This window comes from Papilio polytes, unplaced genomic scaffold, assembly GCF_000836215.1.
Source record: "Papilio polytes unplaced genomic scaffold, Ppol_1.0 DF824102.1, whole genome shotgun sequence".
NCBI classification, from domain to species: Eukaryota; Metazoa; Arthropoda; class Insecta; order Lepidoptera; family Papilionidae; genus Papilio; species Papilio polytes.
This window is the reverse complement of record NW_013525102.1, coordinates 3,193,096-3,218,912: the sequence shown is the minus strand read 5'-3', so window position 1 is coordinate 3,218,912 and position 25,817 is coordinate 3,193,096. Positions and strand designations below refer to the sequence as shown.

The window sequence follows — 25,817 nt, the reverse complement described above, 5'->3', positions numbered from 1 at the left end:
CGTACTTGAGCACGTCGTGGAAGGTGACGTCCTCTCCGTTATGCAGACGCTCGAGCTCATAGCACATGTACTTGAACAGCAGCCGCTCCTTGTGCGTGTCGCACTCCAGCCGACCCTTCAGCAGGCGCAGGATGAACTTCACCTATACACATAAAATATTATAATACTGCTTGTATTATAACTATATAATTTTTGGAACAGCAATGGTTGTACCTTCCGTACTGGGATGACTCCCTTCTGGTGGACGTCGACAATATTCCAGGTGTTCTGGAAGTTTCTGATATCCGCGTACGACAGCAGCGCGTCTTCCTCGTTTGAGTAGAATAAGGAGAAGTTTTCCATTATTATAGCTGCAAGGAAAATACTACGTATAAATATTTATTGCCTTAAACAAAAAATTACTTAAAAAAGTTTCGGTCAAACGTAACCAGATTGCTGGTGCAAAAAAAGAAGCATGTTCACGCATCTTTGTCGTTGTTGAATGCCAGTTAAGTTATTGAACGCTACTGGCCGAGTGTGAATTAGATATTAATGTAATTTAAAACACTTCATCACGATATATAAGTGAGACTGCGGTGTGTGTGTATGTGTATGTGTGGAGGAGGTGGTGAGGGGGAGGCGCACAGACCGACGAGCAGGTTGAGCACGATGTAGGTGATGATGACGTAGAAGGTGCAGAAGTAGGCGAGCGAGGCGGTGAAGTTGCCGCAGTCGGTCTCCCAGTAGTTGTCTGCGGGCGTGCAGTAGGGCGGCGCCACCATGCAGTCGTGCATTATCTTGTTCCAGTCCTCGCCCGTCACGATGCGGAACAGCATCGCCACGCTGTGGATCGGCGAGTTGAAGTTCGCGCGCCTACACACAAACAACTCCATATGTAAACAACCATTACATCGTACTATTACATATACTACAAGCCTATGGTATCTGTAAGTTGTACCTTCCGATTCCTTCGCCGTACTTGACGTTGCCGAACACGATGGTACCGGCGAGAGCGTAGAAGAAGACGAGCAGAAACATGCCGAAGATGATGAAGAAGCTCTTGCAGACGCTGACGCCGACGGTCAGCATCAGCATCTTGAGCGTCGTGTGCTTGCCAGTGATCGTGAAGAACCGCAGGATCACCACCATGAACCCCACGAAGTACGACAGGTCGTTCTACATACCACATACTGACTTTTAACACCATTTTCCTATTTTATTGTATTCATTTTAACTTAACATTGAAGAGAAGGAACATGGATATAAAAGAATTTGGATTAGAACTAACAACTCAAGTTTTAGCTTAGTGAATAGACCAATAAACGAAAAAAAAGCTATGTCTCTGAATACATGACTTTGTAAACTTATTAATAGTATAAATGTGAGAGTTTGTTTGGATGTATGTTTATAAGAAATCTATAGTCTACACTGCTAGATGAATCACGATGAAATTTAGCATAGGAATTGAGGATAGTGTGGAAGAACACACAGGCTACCCAATATTTATTTTTTTAGTTAGACGGATTCGCGAGCGAAAGCAAGTGGTAGAACAAAATTCTAAATCGATCTCCAACAGAGTTTATCCGTAACAAAGAAACAATAACAATGTTTCTCTAATACTGCGGATATATGAACCTTTGCCCCCTTCTCTTACAATATAAATGTGATATATATGATGATTGAAGGTGACCTTGAGCGTAAAGTGCATAAATATCCAGATGCAGCCGGCGAGGGTGACGAGCAGGTCGTAGCGGTTGCGGCGGCTCTGCCAGTAGCCGCGCGGCGTGAACGCCACCGTCTTCAGCACCACCTCCACCACGAACACCAGCGTCAGCAGCGCCGACGTCAGCGCCAGCCGCTCCGTGTTCGACGAGTGCCGCGACCACTGCGCACACGCGACCAACACTTAAACGCCACCGACGAGTACGAAGAAAGGAAGCATTACAAGTACAGTTGGTGTTGAATTTGTAGATAATTTTCCTTATTTCGTGCAGTAAAGGGTAATATCGATGTTTAGATATATATAGAGGTTTACAATATGCTATCATCGTTTTTGGAAACACAGATAGAAAATGAATGAAAGTGTTAGGCAAGGAAGTAGTTACCGTGACGGCGAGCAGGGCGCTGTTGATGAGCACGACGATGGCGATGACGCGCTTGAAGGAGAGGTTCTGCGTGACGTCGTAGGCGAAGGCGCGCACCTTGCGGCCGTCGGGCCGCGGCGGCAGGTGCAGCGGCTGCGCGATTTTCAGCCGCTTCTTCAAGTCACACCTGAAAAATCAAATAAATTCAAAATAAATGAAAAATAATGAAAATTGTGATATCTGAAAATATCAAAACTTAAAAGTTTAAACGTGATTTTGCTCAAAATTTGATTTCCTGTTAGCAATGCCGTTTACCGTGAGCATATAGTCATATTTTTAAAGAAATGCAACACATACAATTTGTATAACAAAACACATATTGTAGTAAAGAAAATTGTTTACTAGCTTTCGCCTGTGTTCTTCCAGACTACCCATCTATGCCTTTCATCGAGAGCTGTTAAGACGACAAACTCTAACAAACATCTATCCATCTAAACTTAACATTTATATTACTAAGAAGTAAGATGAAATGTTCCGAGTTACCATCGTCGCTGGTCGACAGTGAGCAGGGCGGTGCCTTTATTCTCCGAGTAGTTGGCGATGACGACGCCCACGAACAGCGTCAGCCCGATCATGCAGCCCAGGAATATATACACGTGGATGTATATCGCGTGTACCTGATATAACAATAAAATTTAGGGCCCGTCCCACCACTGGCTGATAGAAGCTCGGATAGCTTAAAAATGACGTCACTGTCAGATAAGGTAGCAAAATGCGATATTTCCATCATATATTTTACACATTGGATTGTTATCAGACAATTACAATTTAGTGGGACAGGCCCTTAAAATGTCAATACAAGCTGTGCATAACATATTAAAAAATGTGAAAAATATCTATATGTGAATATTGACTTACGGGTCCTAATGCTTTGATGAGCACATCGCGGACATCCAACCAGCCCTTGAACGACAGCACTTCAAACAGGGTCAGCAGCGCGTCGCCGATGTTATCGAAACTGAATCGTTTTGGATTTGCCCTGGGTAACCACAATTTGTTAGTTTCAATAGAAATATTCCTAATTATTTCAATTATAGTTTAAATTCTTGTTTTCGTCAGAAGGTTAAAGGTTAAGGTTATTATTGAATTTCATTCTAATACACCCAATTTTTTTTTCTAGAAGTTGAAAATAGACAACCTATGCGTGCAAAATGTTATTGCTTAATTTTTCAACAGTCTTACCAAACTCTTGGCACGAGCATGGAGGGGAAGGTCTCGTTGGGGCCGGGCTTGATCTTCATCTTGGTGACGAAGACGCGCCGCATGAACACTCCCACGCAGTCCTCACGCCGCGTAATCGTCGGGTCGTTGCAGCGCGCCAACCTGTTCATATGACAAGTTTGTCTATAACTCCTATGGTTTAAAAAGCTGTAGTGTAGCTCTGTCTTTTTAATGTATTTCTATACCTTCCACCGTAGAGCTGGACGCCATAACTCGCAAACACGAACATCAACAGTATGAGCAAAGTCGAGACCTGAAATATAAATTCGATTGCAACTCAAATTATGACATTTAATTTAAGGCTAAAAAATCCGTGGATTTGTTAAATGTAACATGTAAATGCATATCGGCATAATGAGGATTATAAAGAAAACATCAAAATGAAAGTTTTTAGAAGAAAAATAATAACACCCAGCTGTAATACAACGTAATATATTCGATACATCATGCTTAAGAGTACTTATAACAAGCAAAAATAATAATTGGCAGACAGTGTTAAAGTTCATAAAAAAGCAAATTAATCTGCATAAAAAATAAAATCATAAGATAAAATGTTAGCTTGTAAAATCGTTAGGTAAAATTATTTTAATGTCGTTTTGATTTTCTTCTTACGGAACATTTATTTACTGACTCGCGAAGGATTCGTATCTTTTGTTATATACATTACATATGAAAAAATATGTAATGTACTTTGTTATGTCCCAACCTCATTATTTTTTTCAAGTTCCCTGTAATGATTGCTCTGTTAGAACGATTTTGCCCATTAAAAAGCCTTATTGTATAACATTTAAGTTTCATGCAAACTTTACTTACCGCACCGATTAAGTAAAGCTTCCTACGCGGAACTCGTCTCCGAGATATTAGAACCATTTTTCTTAGTTGATATTTCCACGTTACTGAAATAATAAATTAAATATTTTAAACGCTTGCCATGTGTTTATAAAAACCGAGGGTGCGTCTACAAAATACAGTGCCTATTTGGCTACTTACTTTACGTACTTACTTCAACGAATCCATTAAGTTATCCGGCATTGAAACCCACATTTTAAAACGTATAAAAATTATGCATAAGTGAAGCAACCCTGCAATGTTCAATCCTTATGTTGTCTTAATAGGTGTGCATTTTAGAAAAATTCAAATGAATCCGGGCAAAGACGCGAACGAAAAACTAGTGACGATAAAAATAACATAAATCACCTACAAAGATGCTTACTGTACTCGGCGCTAAAATTATATGACAATATCAAAAATTATTTAATGACATGGTTTTGAGGAGCATAATTAAAATTTCAACCTTCAAAAGTTGCGGGGAGATTGTGGACAGTTGACTACTCGTTTTATGTAGAACTAAATAATATAGAATACAAAACGCCTGACCCTAGTTCATAAAATCTGTGAATTATAATTTACCAGAAGAATTTCTTTAAAGCCCCTGCAAAGTTCGTAGACGACTTTGCGCATATGCGGCACGAGCGTGAATATGCGTAGAGGACGCACGCAGCGCAGGATCATTAACATCTGCGCGGGCGAGCCCGGCGGCACCCGCACTGGCATCCAGCACAGGAACGTCAACGACACCTGCATAGAGTAACAACACATTATTGATCTCAACTTCAACGTGTGCGATGAAGGTCATCAAACTTTCTGGAACGATAGATTTTTTTTATATCATAAGTTGCAAAACGAGGAAGAGGCCAACTGAAACCGCCAAAATTACGAAGCGACCACTGCCCATAGACATCTGCAATTGCAGATGCGTTGCCTACCCCTAAAAGACAGAGGAGGAGACGCTAAGGGGTATTTCCCCTTCCTATGCCTTTCCTTCACCGTCAAATCCACTTTTCCTTCCCCTCCTTACCTCTCAAGAAAATGGTGGTAAGGGAAAGGGACTAAAATTAGGCCTCCGGCACCACACTCATCAGACGAAACGCGGAATTGGTCCCACGTCACGTCTGTATTCTGTGTGGTCGTGGTACTACACCGAGCGAGCTGACCCATTCGTGCAAAGATGTTAAAAAGCAAGCTCTACCACTGCTAGGTAATCTGTAATGTAGTTTGTACATTGAAAAGACTTCTCCGTCCAATTGTTTAGTGTATGTAGTAATATATGTTTAGAAATTTGCTTAAATGTTTTAGTAATTCGTTACCGTAGGTTAGTACGTACGATTTCATATCAAGTTTAGATTTTTGCTATAAAAACTTAACATGATTGCTTAACAATCAATCAATATTGCATTCTATTCGTGGGTGTAATCTGGGCGAGGAGCGATGCGCAATAAATGGCTGAGGCACAGACCACGCATGCGCGAACGGCCAACTCAGCAAAATTTTCCTAGAACTCTAGAATAATATTTGTTCTATGTCTTCAAAACCCTAGGAAGGTGTGTTTATTTTAACTGAATAAATTCTAGGGTTGAATCTTCTTAAGTTTAACCCGAATTGATTATCAGAAAAAGCGATGGCCTTTCATTTCAACCTTTGAACCATGTCATTCAAAGTTTGAATGAAGGTTCGTCTTTAAATGACATTCAGAGTACATGTCTCATTTTTTTTAATAAAATAACAGAATCAATATTGGTACTATCATATAAATCTGTTTTGATCGTTCGAGACGTATTTAGGGCAAATCCTTTGGCACATGCGCACTACTTTTTGTGGACATATGTGTCTAGAATGTCTAAGAAGGAAAAATTTGATAAATTTGTCATGGTATATTTTTAAGGATAGGGCGATGACTAAATTACGTTATTTAAAACTTTAGTTTACATAATTTAGTAATAGCTTATATTAAGTTATGTTCGCAATTCTTTTTATTGTTGTTAAACAATTCCTTTAGAGAAAACTCTAAACTCTCCATCATATACACTAAAACTAGGTAGTTTAAAGTTTTTTTTATTAATATTTATTACAAGTATCAGATTTCTTTATCTTGTATTAAGAAGCGCAAAACAAATCGCAAAGTAACCCGCTTTTCTTAAACACCTGTGGAATACAAAAGTCCGCGGTTCAAACTCGAACCTAAGACATTTCAACACACACTTCAACATCAACTTTCACAATATAAAATTAACGCTTTTATATCAAGTATGGATTTATCAAGAGATCACATAATATGGTAATGGTATTTCCAAAAACAATAATAATAAGGCTATTTGGTTCATTTTACATCATGCGTAAAATATTAATTTAATAAGGTAATCACACACATAAGGGGAACCCCCGCACAGTTTTCCAATAACTGCTCGTTATTGATTTTTCGTGCAGGACCTCAACAAAGGTACGCAAAACAAAAACTTAACCTTGACCTTTGGGGATAGCGTCTAACATTTACGTTTAATAAACAACGCTCAGCTGATATACATTTCGCTTAATTAAGTTAATAAAACAAATGCTACTTACATTTTTCTTTAATTTTGTTTTATTTGATTGAAACAGCTGCTGTCACGAAAGCAAGTTTGGGACTGAGAGTTATCTTGCAAAAACATGATATATAAACAGGGCTGCGACGCATTTCATGTAGAGCGCAGGCGTCAGCTTTCGTACAGAGCAATCAACAGGTGAACTCGACACTTTAATCTCTACATTAACAAAACTAAATCTTTACGATTGATAGAAACTAATTTTGCACCCATCTAATATTTCTACCGATTATTGTCCAAATACGATGTGTCACCGATAAATTTAATTACAAACAAACTGCATTCCTAATGGAAGATTATTTGATTGCGAGAAAATGAAAGTGTCCATTTTCATTACACTGTGCATAGATAGTGCAAGCGATTCCGTCCTTCCTTTTGATTGATTTCACAGTGTACTATTTTAATACTCGATGTTGAATAATAGATTTTTATTAAAAAATGACCTAAATTGAATCGTTTTAATTTAATTTGATGAATGATGAAAGTAGTTAATGTAAAATTAAAAAAAAACGAGTGAAATAGGGTAACAAGGTAAATTAGATTGAAAATGTCTGTAATCCTGCGAAGTTAAAAAAGTTTAATGGATACAGATGTTCGCAGCCTCCTTATAGTTAACGCTGCCCGAAACAGATTATTTAAAAGGGTAACTCACCTTAAATATTCAGCTTGTGTATGCTTCATTGCTTTGTTACATAGCACCACTTACCTTATTAAAAGCTAACAAAATATTTAGAACTTGTAAAGTTAAGTTTTTGAACGCTGTATTTGTCCGATTTAGAATAACTCTTACGCAAAACAAATTACTGTCGTAAAATTAAAATTACTGTGTAATAACTTTGAAAAGGTCTTTCCGTTGCATACAACTTTTTTTTAACTACTTACCACATAAATAAATACATCCAATACAGCTGCAGCGTCTTTTAGATATGCTTTAGGTGTAAAAAATAATCCGTCGGCTAATATTTTTAACGCCAATTCCAAACTCATAAATATCACGAAGCCGTATTCTGCGATCTAAAAATAATGTTTAGGATAATAACAATAATACAACATTAATGAAATAAAAATATAAAAAAATACAAAAGAAATGAATTTTCTTAGCTTTAATTTTTCGTTGCTATGAATTTATTTAGTACAGTTTTCGCTCGTTGTTTATTCAATTTTAAAATTCAGGTAATTTCATTGACATAAGTACCTGCAGTACAAAGTTTTCCATAACCCTGTATGTGGGCGTTTCAAACATCATCGACAAGCATGACAGAGTTGTAACCATAATCATCACCCAGTCCAGGTAAGTCACCAAGCCAAGAAAATTGCTGCAAACAGTAAAACCAGTATTATGGTGGCCAAATGTAACAAAACTAGCAATTCTACAACTAGAAAAAACTACAATACTGATGATGTTACAAAAATATGCTAACGTGCAATGCCACCAAATACAAAAATTCAGTCATACCTTATGTAATTTGGACCTATTATATGAAAGGATATGATACAATAATAATGTAGTTCAATGACAACTATCAACAGGAACTCATTTCTGTAGGCATAGTAAAAAGAAGGGCAGATATAAAAGTAACTAACTCTTCCGGTGCGGCTTAATCCGTATGAAATTGTAAAGACTTTACTTCAATTTTATACACTTGTGAAATTTTCAATTATAAATGACAAAATTCAAATGCACAAATGACAACCATCGCAACTTTATTTCCTTCATGTTGGCAGCTTGTAGTTTATGGTCCCTTTCCTACATGAAGGTATTTTCTAATTAATTTACCCCTTAAATTAAAAAGCGTGAAAATATTTAGCCAAAGCGTGTTGTAACCGTAGGGTTTTTTTATTAAAGAAATAATTATTTAAAAAAAAACATACAGACGAATTGAGTACCTCCTTCTTTTGGGAAGTCTGTCAAAAATATGGTTATATGTGTTCAATTTATACAATCTATACTAATATAATAAAGCTTAAACACACACTTCTTTGTGGCGTAAAATGTCAATATTTACAGCATATTGATGAATAATTCTTTTTTAAATAAAAATGCCTTACTTACGTCACGCTTTAGGGTGTATATTTTTACGCTATTAAAATTAGGGGGTAATTAAATTTCATAAAAACCCCAATGTGGGAAAAAGACCAGAAGCTTCTGCCAACATCAAGGACATCAAGGTTGTCACGGTTTGTCGAATATCAGTAAAAAAAATAAAATTTACATAATTTGAAGCGGATGAAGCCGTACGGGAACAGCTAGTATTAGTATAGAAGTATAAATGAGCGTTGCAAGTTACTGGAAGCTTTTGTAGTGGACTTTGCGCTCGTTGCCGGTGACGGGGTCGCGCAGGCGGGCGTCGTAGCGCGCGTCCACCACGGCGCGGCACAGCTTGCGGAAGCGCGACTCGCGCGGCACCAGCAGCAGCGGCGTGTCGAACAGCGGGTGGTTCTCGCGCAGGTCCTCCTCTCGTTGGTTCCTATATTTTTTGTCCTATTTAAGCTCGTATGGAACGAAAATCATTGTACCCTAGGCTGTAGCTTGAGACGAATTTGAAGGGCAGCGATGTTTACAGGTAGGGCGGAACAAATGTTCCAAAAATCCCCGCCACCTAGCTACTTTGATTACATTTTTTTTTCATAATGCGTTATAGTTTCTTATTATTATAACACTACTGAGCTGCTTACAGTACATTGATTACAAAACTATCTTTGAACCGTGTCATAGAAAATATGACAAACTAGCTGTCGCCCGCGACTCCGTCCGCATGGAATTAACAAAAAAATAAAAGTAAGCAGCCTACGTCTTCTTCCAGACTATGTTCTACAACTACGTCAAATTTCATCGAGATACGTTCAGCCGTTTAGGCTACAAACTCTAACAAACATCCATCCATCGAAACTTTCGCATTTATAATATTAGTAAGATAATCAATCATCTAGAATAAAAGTTAACTTTTGTAAGTCATAATTGTAAAAGTACAATAGTATAGTTGCAGTCATAGATGTGACCTTCTCATCTCCGCCTGCTGGCGCTTGGCCTGCAGCAGGCGGATGTCGAGGTAGGGCGGGCGCGCGCGCGAGGAGGGCACGACGCGCGACGCCGCGCCGATGTCGCCGTTCTCCAGCAGGTGCTCGTACGTCTGCTTCAGCTTCAGCGACCCGCTGCGCACCGAGCGCCGGATCGACCGCGACCCGAATCTGCACACAACTTACCATCACCATCGCAAAATACGATCACACGCTAACCGTTCCTTGTGAAAAAAAATCATTAGGTATATGATTTATCTCATTCGTAGATACTTGCTTTTTTTGATCTACCCGCAGCTGTTTGGCGCTCGATATAGTGCCCTGCGACTTGAGGCCCGACTTGCCGCCCGTAGCCAACATCGCCGAGTCCCCCAGCACCAAGCGTCGGTGATTGTTTGAATCACTGAAATGTTATCCTTATTAAATTAAAAAAAATATTAACTCATCATTATATTGCTTTCACTTTTTAATAAAGTAACATAAAATTACCTTCAATCACTATAAGCAATCTGCAAATACGTCGGTCAAGCAACAGCTATAAAAATTGCAAACAAAAAAAAAATAAAACAAGAATCAAAAGAAGCAACGAAAATATTTTAAACATAAACAATCTTTTAAATTATTAGTGTAACCAAGTATCATAGCAAGAAATTAAAAAAATTACTTAATAATTGAAGCGACGACATGTCTCCGTAGGGCGGAGCTGGGCCGCTGCGAGGGCGGGGCCACCACTAGTGTCTTGACCAGGCACCGTTTGCGGTAGGGGAACGCGATCTTGTCCACGCCTATGTACTCTATGGCTCGCCGTGATAGGTCGCCGGAGCGCGCGCCCGCCCCCGCCCCCGCGCCCGCCGCCGCCTCCTCCTCGCCCTCCACTTCGCACACAAATTGACGCATAAATGATTCGCGTACCTGAAAATTATACGACAATTAGTAACCGTTATTAATGTAACTGTCTTTATAGTAACAAACTAAAAGACCTGTCGTCGAAAAAAAAACAATTCTTAATAATAAAATCAATTCTTAACATCCATAGCTTAAATTCCCTATTGAATATTTTTATATTTGCTAATGTAATTTTGAATATACCTTTGGCAAATTGAAATCGCCAGGAACTTTGTGTAATTTCGTCATTTGAGGACTGTCTGGAAATTTCTCGAAGATTCTTAACCTGAAGGGCAAGCTTTCTTTTATCTCTGCGCTTTGCTGACGGTAGCGGAGTTGTTTTAATTTTTTTATGTCTTCGTCCAACTCTAGATTGTCTAAAATAACTGCGACAAACAGCGACAGTACGATCTAAAATAGAAATTTTCGTTTAATAAGAATTTTCATATATTTTTTTAAAAATTTCCTGAAATATAATGCTTACCAATGTGACAAATAGATGGTATAAAATGAAATAAATAGCGACCAACGGTGTCAAGGTTTGACTGGTTCTGACCATTGTTTCGTCCATCACTTCAACCCATGCTTCTTGTGTTAAAATTTGGAACATGGACATAAAAGCCTGCAATATTAAAACCTTACATAATCATTTTGAAAAATATTTAAAATTGTTAGGTACAAACATTGCAGGTTATAAAAAAAAAACACTTAGTTCAGGTTTAATTTTTTTATTGGAACATTGAAAAAATATACAAATGAAACTTACCTCAGGAAATGTTTCAAATTTAGTGAACTCACAGAGAAAACAGAAGAGTTGCATCGAGATTGAAGAACTTATAATTAACAAACACATGGTAAATATGATGAGGCTGCCAAGTTTCTTGCCAGGACCGAAGATTTTGTAAACAAAACCCTCCAATAGTGGAGAAGCTTTTATTAACCTAACTATACGTAGAACCTTTAAAAATCAATTAGAACATAATTTTATTACATTAAAAACATAATTTTATAAAAACTAAAAACAGTAAGCACAAAAAAAAATTACAAATTCATACCTGGAAGTAAGTAAAACCTGACATATAGAGTTGAGGAATTATATGAATCGTAGTACCGACAGCCAAAAGTAATTCAAACTTATGAACAGAGTGTTTGAAATAACCCTTCCAACCCAAACACCATATTTTTATCAATGCTTCCAAATCCAAAAAAATAGTAAATGCGATCTGAAAAAATGTGTACATTTTACAGGAAAATAGGCACATTTCATATATTTATACAGCAGTAGAAATATTGTACTAACCTCAATGTAGTAATATTTTTGGTAAAAAAATTCTCTAGGGTTGTCATCGTGTTTAAAATTCATAGTAGCAGTAATAATTCCATTCGCTAACACAACACCCATGACAAGAAGACGAAAGTATGCAGAGCGTAGCATTTTATGGAATATTTCTGGAGCACTTCCTGTAAACATGTAATTTTTTTGTATCAAAAAAAAAATTGATCGTCATTTTTTTTGTTATTTTTCGTGTTAATAAATATTGATAACAAGATTATTAAATTAACATTTTACCTGAATGTTTATTTTCATCAATGGTTACTAATTTCCAACCGTTATCGTCACTTGTGAAAAACTGCGTCGTACTGCCTTTCGTTATAGGGTTGCGAACACCCCACATTTGTTGAAACTGCACTCTTATTTCATTAAAAGTTTCCGTTATTACTGCTATGAACACATTTTTTACCAACCAAGCTAAGAAAAATATCATAGTGCTGTAACAAAAAAATCAAAATTAATATTTTGTACTTGCATATTTTTATATAGCATATGTTACTCAGGGATGATGTAATACAATACTTTTTTAATTTAATTGTAACATACTAATCTTAATTTTATAAGTATAGACAATTAATTTACCTAAAGTATAGTGCTGATCTCCATGCTGGTAAAGAATCAATAGCCCTGTACATTATAAAAACCCATCCTTCCTGTGAAGATGCTTGATAAACAGTAAATAAACTTGTAGCTAAAAAAAAGCATTTAAATGTAATAAATACCTCCAAGTTATTGTCAATTATTTCATTATTTACCAAAATAATACAAAATAGTTTGGTTCAACATACCAAATTCTTCAAAACCATTAAATCCCATGATATATTTGGAAAGGTTTAATTTTATACATTTCATTCCAGAAGGACATTGATAGCCAGAGTTAGGTTCCGGTGAACAGAATGTATCAGGAATTGCAAGAGAATTTATAGTTATTTCACTGAAAAAAGAAAAATAATAATAATTATGTTTTAGTAATTCTGCTATGAGGCACATTTTAGGTAGTGTATTACTCACTTTGGATCAGTATTATTTCTAACACAGTGATGTGTTAATTCACCAAAAAACTGAACTCCCAATAAACTATACAGTGACATGAAGAACAAGAAAAATAATGTTACATTATAAATCTGCTGACTTGATCGCCTGTAAAGAGAAGATTAAATTGATCATCTTAAGTCTCTTTGAATATAAAAGTTTGGTACTTTATTGCTACCCATACTTACTTAAAAATTTGGTTAATCCTTGACTTTGGCATAGAGAATTTCAGAAATACCCTTAAAAATCTGATCATAATCAAAGGCCTAGGAGCTCTGAGTATACTGAGGTAACTGTATCTTGGCACAATCCCTGTCAGCTCAAACATCTGCAGCAGCACTGACACCCAGAGGAAAAACACCATAGAAGCATCAAATTGGCACCAGTGATCCTTTAAGTATGCAACATCACCCTATAAAACAATATCTATTAAAGCTGTCTACGATTGTTTCAGATTAGTATAAAACGAATAATTATATACCTTCAGTATTCCTCTAATATGCATTTTTGCTATCATTTCAGCTGTAAAAAGAAGTGTAACACAACAGTCTACCACAAAAGTTGTTATCTGAAGATAAGGATATTTTTCGAAGGACTTCGGCGTGTTCAGGGAAACGGACATTAAACTTAGGAGCGCACAAAATCTTAAAATTCTTCTAACCCATAACTGAAAGCAAAAAAACAAATGTAAATATTTTGTAGTTAGATAGAATATAAGAATATAATTTTCGTGCTTACCTTATTTACCCATTCGATATCAGCGCTTTCATTTAGTGATTCTTCTGGGCCGTAATCGGCAAGTATTGGTTCGCCCTTTAAACTTTGCTTTCGGCCCAACATTTTTATATTGTTGAAAATAATTTTTAAATCTTTATATTGCCCGGAAGAGAAAAATCAGAGGACTACATTTTGATGCAGTCTTCCTAAATAATCTCCCCGTGTATTTAAATTTAAGTGAAGTATTCAATTTTCATTACGAATTTAAAATAGACGGCGCACTTTTACGCTGACCAACTGCTGACGCTTATCACCTATTATTGATTTTATTTTGACACTGACGTTAGATAACAGAAAATAAAACGCTCCATTACACAAATGTTACAAGTTACACAAAGAAGACAAACCAACAAATAGTGTTTAGCCCTTTTGTTTGTATTAAAATCAAATCTTATGTGAAACTATATTTACTAAGTTTCATAACAAACTTCGTAAATGTAAACATTTGTAATCCCTAATGTTAAAGTTGATCAGATATGCCAGTTTGCGTAGAACTAGCTATGCATAGTATCCTAGCAACGGAATGTTTACTGTTTAACTGACACAATGCTTTCAACTTACAACAATTACAATTATTTTCTACATAATTATGCAGTATTCTTCATGCTAAAGCATTGAAATATTAATGATAACATTTGAGTCATCAATAATAATACAAGTTTAGTATTTAGTAGTGACAGAAGAGTTTTAAGTCAAAATGTTCATTTACATGAGCAAAAAGGTACTTTATCTAAAACAACAATTTAAATGTCAGTATGAATTAAAAGTTAATATTATGTTGATTTTTATTTCACAGATCGCAATACCAAAACAGTCTAATGTGAATTGCATATCATGGAACCATGCAACTGGATACATTGCCGTTGGTGGAGAAGATGGAATGTTAAAAGTATTAAAACTGGAATCTGGTAGGTATATTTTCCTTATTCAACCTTCGAGTCTTTGCAAGATCTTATAACTATTGCCACCATAATGTATTGTGTTAGTATTCAACATTTACCATTACCATAAATATTAAATTTGTTTTATAAACAAGAAATAACATATTCTTTATATAAATTTATATTATGTTCTAGGGGGTGGTGGAAATCTTTCGATGAATCTGACACTGGAGGGACACACAGGTCATCTACAAGTTGTTATATGGAATGAAGTATTCCAGAAACTTACAACTAGTGATGAACATGGTGTAATTATTGTGTGGATGCTTTATAAAGTAAGAATTGATTTTATTCAAAGTATTCTTTTGTAAAAAGTTTCTGCTGCTAAAGTACATGTATGAAAACATTTTGTGATCACTCTCACTTTGAAAAAAAGCAGATATAGAATCTGTTTTTGTTTGGCTAGTGGAAACCAAAGCTAAACTTGTATAACATTCATCTTTCAGGGCTCTTGGTATGAGGAAATGATCAACAACAGGAATAAGTCTACAGTGTCCAGCATGGCATGGGGCTCAGATGGACAAAAGATATGCATAGCATATGCTGATGGTAATTGAATGTATTTAATTTCTTTGAATACTTAACACTTTTTAAAAGTTCAGTCGTCTAATTTTTAAGTTTGGAGTTAAATAGTTATTTTCTTGCAGTAATGTAGTTTTTTTAATAAAATTGCATACAATGTGTATAGAGTATTTTTAATGTGATTTGTTATTGATTAATTATACTATATTTTCAGGTGCTGTTATAGTTGGTTCTGTGGATGGTTCCCGTGTTTGGGGTAAAGACATTAAAGGGCCGGGTTTGAATGCTGTTCAGTGGTCACCAGATAACTCACTGTTACTATTTGCATTGTCAAATGGAGAATTACATTTATATGATGATCAAGGAAACTTTATAGTAAGTTAAAGTCATTTTAAATGCCTTGTATTCTGATATTGGTTATATCTTCCTAATATTATAGATATAGATGCATAAGTCCATATATCTTGATGTAATGATGCAAATGATTGTAACAGATGTAGAACATTGTTTAGAAACCTAGGTTAATTATTAAATAATTAGATGGAGACTAAGCCTAAGACTAATGCCCATAATAGGCTATAGAGCACAAATGATCGCAATAATTACTTAGTTTGTTTCATCATCATCATCATTAACTTGCCCTTATCCCTTTTGGAGGGTCAGCGCAGTATGTTCTCCTCTTCCATACATCTCTATCAGCCGTCATATCTGAATTCACTCCTTTCTTAAGCATATCCTCTTTTACACAATTCATCCATACTTTTGTAGCCATCCACATTCATTCTTAACACTATAATGTTTTTATATTTTTAATATTTTTAGATTCCAGTAGCGACCAATCGAAGTTCAGATTCAATGGAAATTATAACAATGGACTGGTACTCCGGCAGAGCACCGGCTAATAGACCCATTTTAATGATTTGTTACAAAAGTGGTCAGCTGTTGTTAATGAAAAGTTGTGTAGAAGAAGGTATGAAAATTCTCCTCTTGTGTGAAATTTTTATGTCTTACTTTTTACTAATATTTTAAATGCGAATGTTTAGAGGGATGGATGTTTGTTAGAGTTTGTAACCTAAACGACTGACGGGATCTTGATGAAATTTGGCATAAATGTGAACACATGTGGTATCCACATTTTTTAAATTCCATGTGGACATAGCTGCAAGCGAATGCTAGTAATATATCATTTATTTTAATTATGGTTCATGTATGTATATTTCAGAGAGTGTTGTTGTTGAAACAAATATGACTATAATTGACTGTCAATGGAATCATAATGGGACAATATTAGCGGCAGCAGGCTGCACAAAGGAACAAGCTAATGCTATACAATTTTTCAGTGCTTATGGAGAGGTACTTGATAATTTCAATATATCAATAGATATTTTTCTTCGTTTATTATATACAAAACAATAAGGTTTATAAAACTTTGTGCACCAAAGACAGGAGATGATGATAATGAACTTTTTTATTTTATTATATTCTGACCGGAAATATAAAAATCAGTCAGGTAAAGGTCAGAAACCTGGTGTGCGGGTGTGACTTATTATTTACCCTTAAACACTACAATTAAAATTACTCTAAAATATTACATCTAAATCACAGTTTTTAAATCTAATTAATACAAAAAATCTTTGAATATAATTAACATTGGAAGCACGGTTAGAAACAATACTAAATTAAAAGTAATATTTCTTTAACCCTTAGCCTGATTTTTTAAAACAAATTAAAAAAAAAACATAAGTGCACCCTTTACCGTGTTAACTAATGTTGGAACTTCAGGTATTTAAGAGTTAAAATGTAACTGTATGTTGGTACTAGCATGTGAGAACGCTGCGAGTTCCGGGTGGCTCTATGAGAGCGCTGTCGTGGGAGCGATGTTCCCTGCGGCTGGCCGTGGCCATAGATTCCTTTATTTACTTCGCTAATGTAAAGCCTGACCACAAATACGCGTACTACGGCAACACTCTAGCATTCGTCTCTGACACCGATACTGTTACGTTTTGGGACACCGTGACACATCAGGTATGTATAATTAAAAAATATATACTGTTATAATTCATTATTATATATTTCAAGCTTAAATTTGTCAATTCCAATATACAGAAACTAACATTTTTCATACTTCTAAAGCATTATTTTTTTGTAGTATACATGTACATATTTTATTTTATTTATTTTTCTGTGATAATGTTCTTTTTTTAGTCATGGATAAATCATATTCCCGACGTCATAGATATGTGCGGAGTCGAGGAATATTGTGTTATAGCGACATTGAACACGCTTATTATATCGAACCAACAAGGAATTCAATGCGACGGTGAGATTATTCTCCCTCTATAAATTAATCTTTGTAGAGTCTGTATTGATTTTTAATTTTATTACAGCAAAAGCAATAACAATGCCTATAGTTGGTGTTACAATAAATAGTAAAGCGGTCGCCGTGGCCGCGTCTAAGGAATCATTTTTAATATGGAAATTTTCCATACCATCCAGATCACGTAAGGATTATTTTTGTATACCTCGTATGTTAAATTACAAGGTTTATTTATTCTAATACTGTTACAGATACTTCGGAGCAATTGTACCGTGCGGATGGCACTCCCATGTCCGCGGGGGAAGGTTTCCCAGATGACACCATCTGTTGTGTGACATGTTCCGACACTCATCTGTTAGTTGGCAGAGATTCCGGCACGATATTGCTTTTCTCTCTTGTCAATTTTAAGAAAATAACATCTATTAATATGAATGCAAAACCTTACAAAATGGGCTTGAATTCAAACTCTAGGTAATTTATTTATCTGTACCTACTTCTATACTATTATAAAGAGGAAAGTTTTATATTTTTGTATATATTGAAATAATTTAAAAACAACTGGCCCGATTACAAAAATTCTTTTAAATGGTTAAAAGCTACTTTATCAGTAACATAGGTGTTTTTATTTTATTTTATTATTTCTCGGGGACGAAGTCGCAAGCAACACCTAGTAAACAATGAAATAGCAAGCTTTATATTTTTTACTAAAGAATTTACTTTTTTTTATTTATAGTAAGTTTTTCGTTATCGATCAAGCGGGGTCTCTGTTCGTTTTGGACACGGATATGTCGAACAATATAAGTATGGGTCAAGCTGTGCGCAAGGACGTGTGGAGCGGCCTGTGGGCGGCCGACAACTGCCAAATGCTGGCCGTCGCCGAGAAGGCTCGTCTGTACGTTTTGAGGGACAACGAGCCCGAGGAGCCGCTCACTATGCAGGGCTATCTCTGCAAGTTCAAGGTAACAAAACATATAGCACAAAAAATAATTGATCATTGCTTACTAATATAGTGCGTTAATATTGACTGCTCTGTTTCTAAAAACGTTTTATTTAAGGTACAAGCTTTTGCCTGCAATTCCGACCGCGTCGATTTAAAAAGAAACCAAAATTGTGTAGCCTGTGTATTCTTCCCGACTATGTTCCACCGAGATTCGTTCAGCCGTATACACCACAAACAAACATCCATCCATCCAAATATTATAAAATTAGTAAGATAAGTTTATTATAAAAAGTATTTATCATAATATGTTTTTTACATCCAGGAGTTGGAAATAACCAGTGCTCTTCTGGACAATATAAGAGACAAATGTACTCCACAGCACATAGTGCGAGTGGAGGTGAAGTCTCTGAGAGACACGCGCCAGTTGATCGACAAAGTGGGCCTGAAGGAGGCGGAGACCTTCATTAAAGATAATCCGCATCCACAACTTTGGTACGTTGTTATACTTATTAAGTACAGTTTGTAGTGTCCATGATTTTATGTAATTTCAATATGCAGATTTTTACAACATAATATAACCAACCATTTTGTAGGAGCTCTCCACTGCTTTCCATATGAAAAACACACTATTTCGTTGTTAGATTAAACACAAATCAATATCATTCAGAGTTATTTAATTGTCACCACGAGTGCTTATGTATAGAAACTTCAAATATGCAGTATGCACATCCGGAATCTCCGGTTGATGTTTCTATTATATCTCTTAACTGTAATACAAAGGTGGGCGGTCGCCCCACCTCGCCGCACTTCGCCCCACTTCGTCCTGCCGTGACGCTGGTACTTTTTTATATTATAAGATGGCAAACGAGCAAGTAGCCACCGGAATTCGACGAAATAGCAAAGCGACCGCAATCCATAGACATCCGCAAATGAAGATGCGTTGCCTACACTTAATCGACGGAAGAGGAGACGCACATAAACAGGATATTTCTTTGCGTCTCCTCTGCAGTCAACTCCACTTTTCGTTCCTATCCTATCCTAGAAAAAGGACTAAGGTTAGGTACTTTCTATTGCAGGTTACTTTTAGCAGAAGCCGCGCTGAAGAATTTCGAAAGCGAGTCTGCTTTAGAGACGGCGGAGGCGGCGTTCGTGCGGCGCAGCGACTACGCCGGCATTCGCTGCGTCACGCGCCTCCGAGCCTTGCATTCCAACGCGCTCAAGAAAGCGGAGATACTCGCCTACTTTAAAGACTTCGATGCTGCTGAAAAAATATACCACGACGAAGACAGGCGGTGAGAAAAAACTTCATATAAATTGTAGAACTAACAGTGGTAGAGCCCGCTTTAACATCTTCGCTCGAATGGGTCGGATCGTCCGGTGTAATACCACGATCACACAGAAAACAGGCGTCAAGTGGGAGCAATTCCGCATTTCATCTGATGTTTGTAGTGCCTGAAGCCAAACTTAATTCCCTATTTCTTCCCGCCCTTTTTCTTATAAGAAAAAGATGTGAAGGGAACGTGGGTTTGACGGTGGAAAAGACTCATAGGAAGGGGAAATATCCTCTTTATGTGCGTTTCCTCCAACGTCGATTAAGGGTAGGCAACGCATCCGTTATTGCGAATGTCCATGGGCAGCGGTTACTTTACCAATTTAGTCGGATGCAGCCGTCCGCTTGCTTGTTTGCCATCTTATGATATAAAAAAATAGTAAAATTTTATGTCAACTTAACTGTCGATCTCTTGAGGATGATACGAAGACATAATTTAGTTTTATGCGTTATAGAGACTTAGCTATCGCACTACGTAAGCGCTTGGGTCATTGGTTTCGAGTGGTGGAGCTGTTGAAGATGTCTGTGAATACGACAGACGCGGAAGTTAAGCAAGCATACATCAACATCGGTGACTATTATTTAGATAGACAGAATTGGTAGGTGTACAACATTTTTATATATGATTTAGGTTAAAGATTTGATTTTCTTTGGCCTATATACAAAAATACTTAATTATCGATTTGCACACTAAATTTTCTCTCAAACTTTTCGCTAAATATAGGAAGTTAAAATGAATAAACATACGCGACTTGGTCGAGTCCACTCATTGGTAGAAGATTGCAAATATTTCTGATTGGAATGAAATCTAGTTATAGTTCTTTAACAGGACTGGCGCAATCGAATATTACTCCATGTGTAATAATATGGAGGGCTTAAAGAAATGCTACATGGCCTTAGAAGACAACGAGTCTTTAGCTAAACTATTCATAGGATCACCGAGACATGCCAAGGTTAAAATTTACGAATTTTTTAATTTATTTTCAATCAATATACTCATATTAATTAAAAAAAAAATGTTCTCGTTCATAGGAAGCGGGGAAACAAGTACTTTTTGATGATATGAACGACGCAAATCAAACTGTATCAATTCAAAATGTTATTCAGCTGAAAGAAAGTGGAAGAATGCTTCAAGCGGCGGCTATGGCGTTTCAGGTAACAATTTATAAATATACAAATGATTTAATTTCATTAACGTTTTAATGTTTCGAGTGTAAAAGTCATAATTTTATAATTGTAAAATGTATTGTTTTACTTTTTTTTTAAATTAATTAACAGTTAGCCAACAATGAGGCTGCAGAAAAGGCGTCGCCGTCCCGCATCAAGAAGCTGTACATCTTGTCCGGTCTCCTCTACACACAGAACTCTGTGGGTCAGTCAATGTCACCTTCATTTTATCTCTACGTCAGTATAAACTCGTAACGAGAAATGTTTCTGTATTCGGTTTTGTTATCATAAGTGACGAGATAAAGATTTTATCTTGTACATTTTATCTATGTACCTGAGCTTCAAATGAAATGATTCTTTATTTTAATACACATTTTATAAAACTACACGAATAATATTTTCTAAGACAAGTTATTTAAGTCATAAATATGGTATTCCTACATGTTCATTATAAATTAAATCGCATAGATACACACTAATTATAAACTAGTAAATAGTGCTATGTTTGTTAATTACTGTAGTTGTAGATATCTCATCATTGTAATTCATTTAGCCTTATCAACATAATTACATGATTTAACATAGATTTCTTTCTTGAATTATTAATCAAGATACACAGTGCATCATGTAACTACAATCTTATCTTACTAATATTATAAATGCGAAAGTTTAGATGGATGGATGGATGTTTGCTAAAGTTTGTAGCCTAGAGGGTTAGTCTGGAAGAACACATTCCGCGCTGACGGAGTCGCGGGCGAAAGCTAGTGACTACATAAAATATCCTTATTTTATAGAATACAAATATATACAAATGTTATAATTTCCGTTGGCAACGAGGTGTTATAAGTAGTGCGTATGTCAGAGGGGCGCGGCGGGCGCGAGGCGGCGCGCAGCTACCGGGCGGCGAGCGCGCAGCACTGGCTGTGTCTGTGTGCGCGGCGCGCGCGCTCGCCCCTGCGCAGGGACACGGCGCTCGCCCTCGCGCACCGCCTCGCCGCGCACGCACACCTGCTGCACCCCGCGCAGCACCGCCAGGTACACTGCGCCCACTCACACCTATGTTACTTTTTTATATTATGTATAAGGTGACAAAGGAGGAAGCGGCCATCTGATGCCGCCTAATGGCGAAGCGAACGCTGCCCTAGACATCCGCAATTGTAGATGCATTGCCTACCCGTAATCGACGGAAGAGACGCACATAAACAGGTTATTTCCCCTTCCTATGCGTCTCCTCCGTTCAAATCCCTTCCCGTCCCCACCTCTTAAGAAAAGGGTGAAAAGGAAAAGGCACTAAAATTAGGCCGACGGGACGCGGAATTGCTCCCACTTCACACCTGGCGAGCCGACCCTGTAGTGCGAAAATGATAAAGCGGGATCCACCACTATAAATATATATTAAATTATACCCATTTACGTATTAACCAGTTTTTTTACAAGTTACGGATTTCTTTATTTTTTTAAAATGGTTTTTTGTTAATTTTCTCCTCAGATGTGGTGTACAGTTGCCGCTATTGCGTTGCAAGTGAGAGCTTTCGAACTCTGTTCAAAAGCTTTCATTAAATTGGAAGCGCTGGAGGTGAAGTTTATTGTTTTATCTTTGAAGATTTTTTACCATTAGAGGCATGTATATTACATGACTATCACACCTTCATCAAAAACTTTAATTTTAATTGTGGTTTACTTTCATAATTGTATTAAATGGCAACGGTTTTTTCACATTTTGTAGCCTGACGTCTTTGAAGAGCTTGCAATTGAAGTATTTACACGATGCAAACCAAAGGATAGTAGAGGAAACAAAGTTGACTGTCCAAATTGTCAAACGAGTATACCCGACTGGTGAGTTGCGAAAAACTATTTATGTGACGAAATAGTCATACTAATATTATAAATGCGAAAGTTTGGATGGATGGATTTTGATGAGATTTTGTATAGATGCAGAGGATTTTTTTTAATTCTACGCGGACGCAGTTGCGGGCGAAAGCTAGTTGTTAATAAAGAGTGTTTGTCAGGTGTGTGCAATGCGCTGCGTGCGGGGCGCAGTTCCCCGGGTGCGCGGTGTCGGGGCGCGCGCTGTACGGGGCGGGGGCGGGGGCGGGGGCGAGCTGGACTTGCGCAGTGTGCGCCGCGGCCGCGCAGCGACACGACCTCGTCATACGACACTCCTGCCCCATGTGCCACGTGCAGCTGCCCTAGCCATAGTCCCTGGCATCGTATACCCTCACCACTAATCTCCTAAATCAGACATTCCCAAACATATTTCGCCCAGTTTGATACTATAGCGTAGTGACCCCCCCCCCCATGTTTTATGTACCTTAGAAACTGCAATTACATTTAATTTTTTGCAAGACATTTCTTGACTGGGGTTTAATTAACCTATTATCATTATTATTATATTATTAACTATTATTCTAAACAAAACTCTTCTTACAAGAGAGATCAATAATACAACTTTACGATTTTCACATTAAATATGATATTCATCACCTCCTTAACTAAGTGAAGTTAGTAATATTAATAAGCTTTACTTAATTGTGATCAAACAAATGTAATGTATGCCGTCCGTTAAAATTACGTATTATATAAGAAATAAAGAAATTAGAAGTAAAGAAAAATGATTGCTTTCTTTTCTAAATTCCAACTGCAAATAGACACTGAATTTCTTTAGAACCAAATAAAAATCAAACTCAAGATCTGAACCACCTGTTACTAAATATCCTTGACCATGATATATTTATTACTTTCATCCTCTGTAGGATGTTAGATAATAATTTCTTTTCTTTTTAATTTCTTTTCTAATTGCAATATAGTCATAATTTATTTACAAAAAAAAAACAAGGAATAAAATAAGAGACATTCAATATAATATTACTAAATCTTTATTAACAATATTTCACAAACTATGTGCTTTAATTTCTTTCTGTTAATTATCTTTGACTAGATAATTTATCTAAGTAAAAGAGGAAACTGCTGCATAAGACAATTACACAATTCTAACTGGCAAATAATTTGATAACAATGTTTATAGAAATATTATTTGTACTGTATAATGTATTTCAATAATCAAATATATGAAGATACTTAATATATTTATTAACAAAGTTATAGGTATTTATCTGTAAATCGTAAAATAAGAGAAATTAAGAATCACTCCATGATCCGATTGTAACCCAACCATAACCATGTTTCTACAACACAATACACTAACATTATTGTACATAATTATTGTTTGGCATATCCATTTTAGAGAACTGCAAAGTATTGTCAATGATTTGGAATAATTCAGGGGGCTGTGGAATCCTACCAGTTTCTAGTTTTGACCAAAGTGGAATATTATTGAGAGATATTTCAAATGCACCAGATGAAACCAGTTGTCCTTCGATCATGTTGGCCAAAAAGAACAACATCATGCAGGCATATAATTTGTTCTCTAAACACCAACTCCACCAGCTGGGCTGAGGTTTGTTCAGCCAAGCAAAGATGTTTACCCCACTAAGGACACACATTATCAATATCATCTTGCCAAAACCCTGAAAACAAATATGTTTATAAACTTTTTATGCCATTCTTTTAATTATGTCACTGCATAACTCAAACCCATTTCACACAAAATCAGTAAAGTTAGCTTTTTCAGGGATTAAATACAAAATTATAAGTGACACATTCATTACCAAATAAGAAAGAACACTTACAATAAGTCTAGATAGGTACATGTTAAAGCCAGGTGGGTCATAGTTTGCACCAATAACAGAAATTTCAGGATATTTTTGATGTATTATACCAGCATAATCTTCAAACACTTTTCTGTAGCCACAAGAATAGCTAAAAAATAAATCCACATAAATAACTACAAAAAAGAAAAAACAAGAAAAATGGGAGTTAAAATGATCTAGTTTTTGTTCTAACTAAGGTAATGGAGTTTAACGAAGGTTAATATGCACTTTATACATCAACTAATTTAACCAATAGGAATTATTTTTAATTATAAAGATACTATTCATGATAATTTATTATGGAATATGATTACTTCTAACGAAACTACAGAAATAATCTACGATAACAGAAAACTTTTAAGAAACCAAAAAACAACTCAATTTATGAATCTAGTGACAATGCATGTGTTGTGTAAACAACAGTTTTCAAATACGTACCAATAATAAATGTTCATAATGTGCCCCATGCCTTGTCCAATTTTCGTTATGCTTTCAGCATCATTTTCATTAGCTCTTACAAATTGATCAGCCGATAAAATAAGACACAAACATAAAAAGGCTAGGGATAAAGACATGCAGTTTGTGATAGACATCATGACCTGCATTTATATCTGGTTGATCAACAAATATTTGTAATTACACAATAAAATAAAATAAAACTAACGTAGTAAGACGATATAAACGAATTAAGCAGCTTTTCGTTTTTCTATTAATTTATAATTCAATTAAAATTTTACCTTCCGACACTTGACAGCTATAGACTGTAGTTTCTAAGCAGTGTTGTCACATGTCAATGAAAATTTTTACCCGGCTGTGTACATAGAGTGAAAAAGCCTTATTGTATGGGTAAAGATCATCGGTGGACAGTAGCACCAATAAAAAAGGAAAACTTTGCAACACTTGCTAAATTTAAAGTTTTTAATATCCGTGAACAGCGTTAAAATTGTCCGTTCTTTGTTTTATTAAATCGTAAATAATTTAATTGAATTTCATTACTCGACGTGTAAATCATCATTAATTAATAAAGAAAAACGATTCGAGAAGCCGTAGATTCTGCTACGGCCTCATGGTTTCTTTTATAG

The 25,817-nt window shown here is 36.2% G+C and overlaps 3 protein-coding genes across 3 annotated transcripts in view; 1 reads left to right on the top strand and 2 right to left on the bottom strand.

Annotated features, from left to right (window-relative positions):
- The window catches only part of LOC106099451 (sodium leak channel non-selective protein), a 17,201-nt gene extending 3,149 nt beyond the window's left edge, over positions 1-14,052 (bottom strand). Inside the window, exons 1-29 of the mRNA XM_013278010.1 lie at positions 13,770-14,052; positions 13,513-13,698; positions 13,220-13,443; positions 13,011-13,139; positions 12,788-12,933; positions 12,582-12,690; positions 12,237-12,436; positions 11,967-12,127; positions 11,722-11,889; positions 11,433-11,624; positions 11,151-11,288; positions 10,871-11,077; positions 10,446-10,693; positions 10,059-10,184; positions 9,764-9,952; positions 9,052-9,231; positions 7,959-8,079; positions 7,646-7,777; positions 4,755-4,922; positions 3,530-3,597; positions 3,306-3,446; positions 2,982-3,102; positions 2,607-2,740; positions 2,085-2,250; positions 1,670-1,864; positions 938-1,155; positions 629-852; positions 214-350; positions 6-142 (exon numbers count right to left, since the gene is read on the bottom strand). Of these exons, the coding sequence (XP_013133464.1) occupies positions 6-142; positions 214-350; positions 629-852; positions 938-1,155; positions 1,670-1,864; positions 2,085-2,250; positions 2,607-2,740; positions 2,982-3,102; positions 3,306-3,446; positions 3,530-3,597; positions 4,755-4,922; positions 7,646-7,777; positions 7,959-8,079; positions 9,052-9,231; positions 9,764-9,952; positions 10,059-10,184; positions 10,446-10,693; positions 10,871-11,077; positions 11,151-11,288; positions 11,433-11,624; positions 11,722-11,889; positions 11,967-12,127; positions 12,237-12,436; positions 12,582-12,690; positions 12,788-12,933; positions 13,011-13,139; positions 13,220-13,443; positions 13,513-13,698; positions 13,770-13,871 (4,667 nt within the window). The 5' untranslated portion in view covers positions 13,872-14,052. The remainder of the gene's footprint in view (positions 1-5; positions 143-213; positions 351-628; positions 853-937; positions 1,156-1,669; positions 1,865-2,084; positions 2,251-2,606; positions 2,741-2,981; positions 3,103-3,305; positions 3,447-3,529; positions 3,598-4,754; positions 4,923-7,645; positions 7,778-7,958; positions 8,080-9,051; positions 9,232-9,763; positions 9,953-10,058; positions 10,185-10,445; positions 10,694-10,870; positions 11,078-11,150; positions 11,289-11,432; positions 11,625-11,721; positions 11,890-11,966; positions 12,128-12,236; positions 12,437-12,581; positions 12,691-12,787; positions 12,934-13,010; positions 13,140-13,219; positions 13,444-13,512; positions 13,699-13,769) is intronic.
- Positions 14,053-14,208: 156 nt separating this feature from the next.
- LOC106099856 (WD repeat-containing protein 35) lies at positions 14,209-23,620 on the top strand. The gene is made up of 22 exons (XM_013278535.1): positions 14,209-14,529; positions 14,605-14,716; positions 14,885-15,024; positions 15,196-15,298; positions 15,486-15,646; positions 16,094-16,241; positions 16,494-16,624; positions 17,093-17,296; positions 17,477-17,591; positions 17,659-17,772; positions 17,840-18,059; positions 18,322-18,547; positions 18,851-19,020; positions 19,605-19,820; positions 20,314-20,457; positions 20,688-20,811; positions 20,891-21,013; positions 21,137-21,230; positions 21,888-22,060; positions 22,515-22,601; positions 22,752-22,861; positions 23,035-23,620. The coding sequence occupies exons 1-22, from the start codon at positions 14,506-14,508 to the stop codon at positions 23,216-23,218; spliced, it is 3,123 nt and encodes a 1,040-aa protein (XP_013133989.1). The 5' UTR covers positions 14,209-14,505; the 3' UTR covers positions 23,219-23,620.
- A 265-nt stretch (positions 23,621-23,885) lies between these two features.
- Positions 23,886-25,520, bottom strand: LOC106099527 (selT-like protein). The gene is made up of 3 exons (XM_013278090.1): positions 25,174-25,520; positions 24,715-24,844; positions 23,886-24,552 (listed from the first exon to the last, which is right to left on the bottom strand). Exons 1-3 carry the CDS (start codon positions 25,338-25,340, stop codon positions 24,232-24,234), a joined length of 618 nt encoding a protein of 205 aa, XP_013133544.1. The 5' UTR covers positions 25,341-25,520; the 3' UTR covers positions 23,886-24,231.
- Between the last annotated feature and the right edge of the window lie 297 nt (positions 25,521-25,817).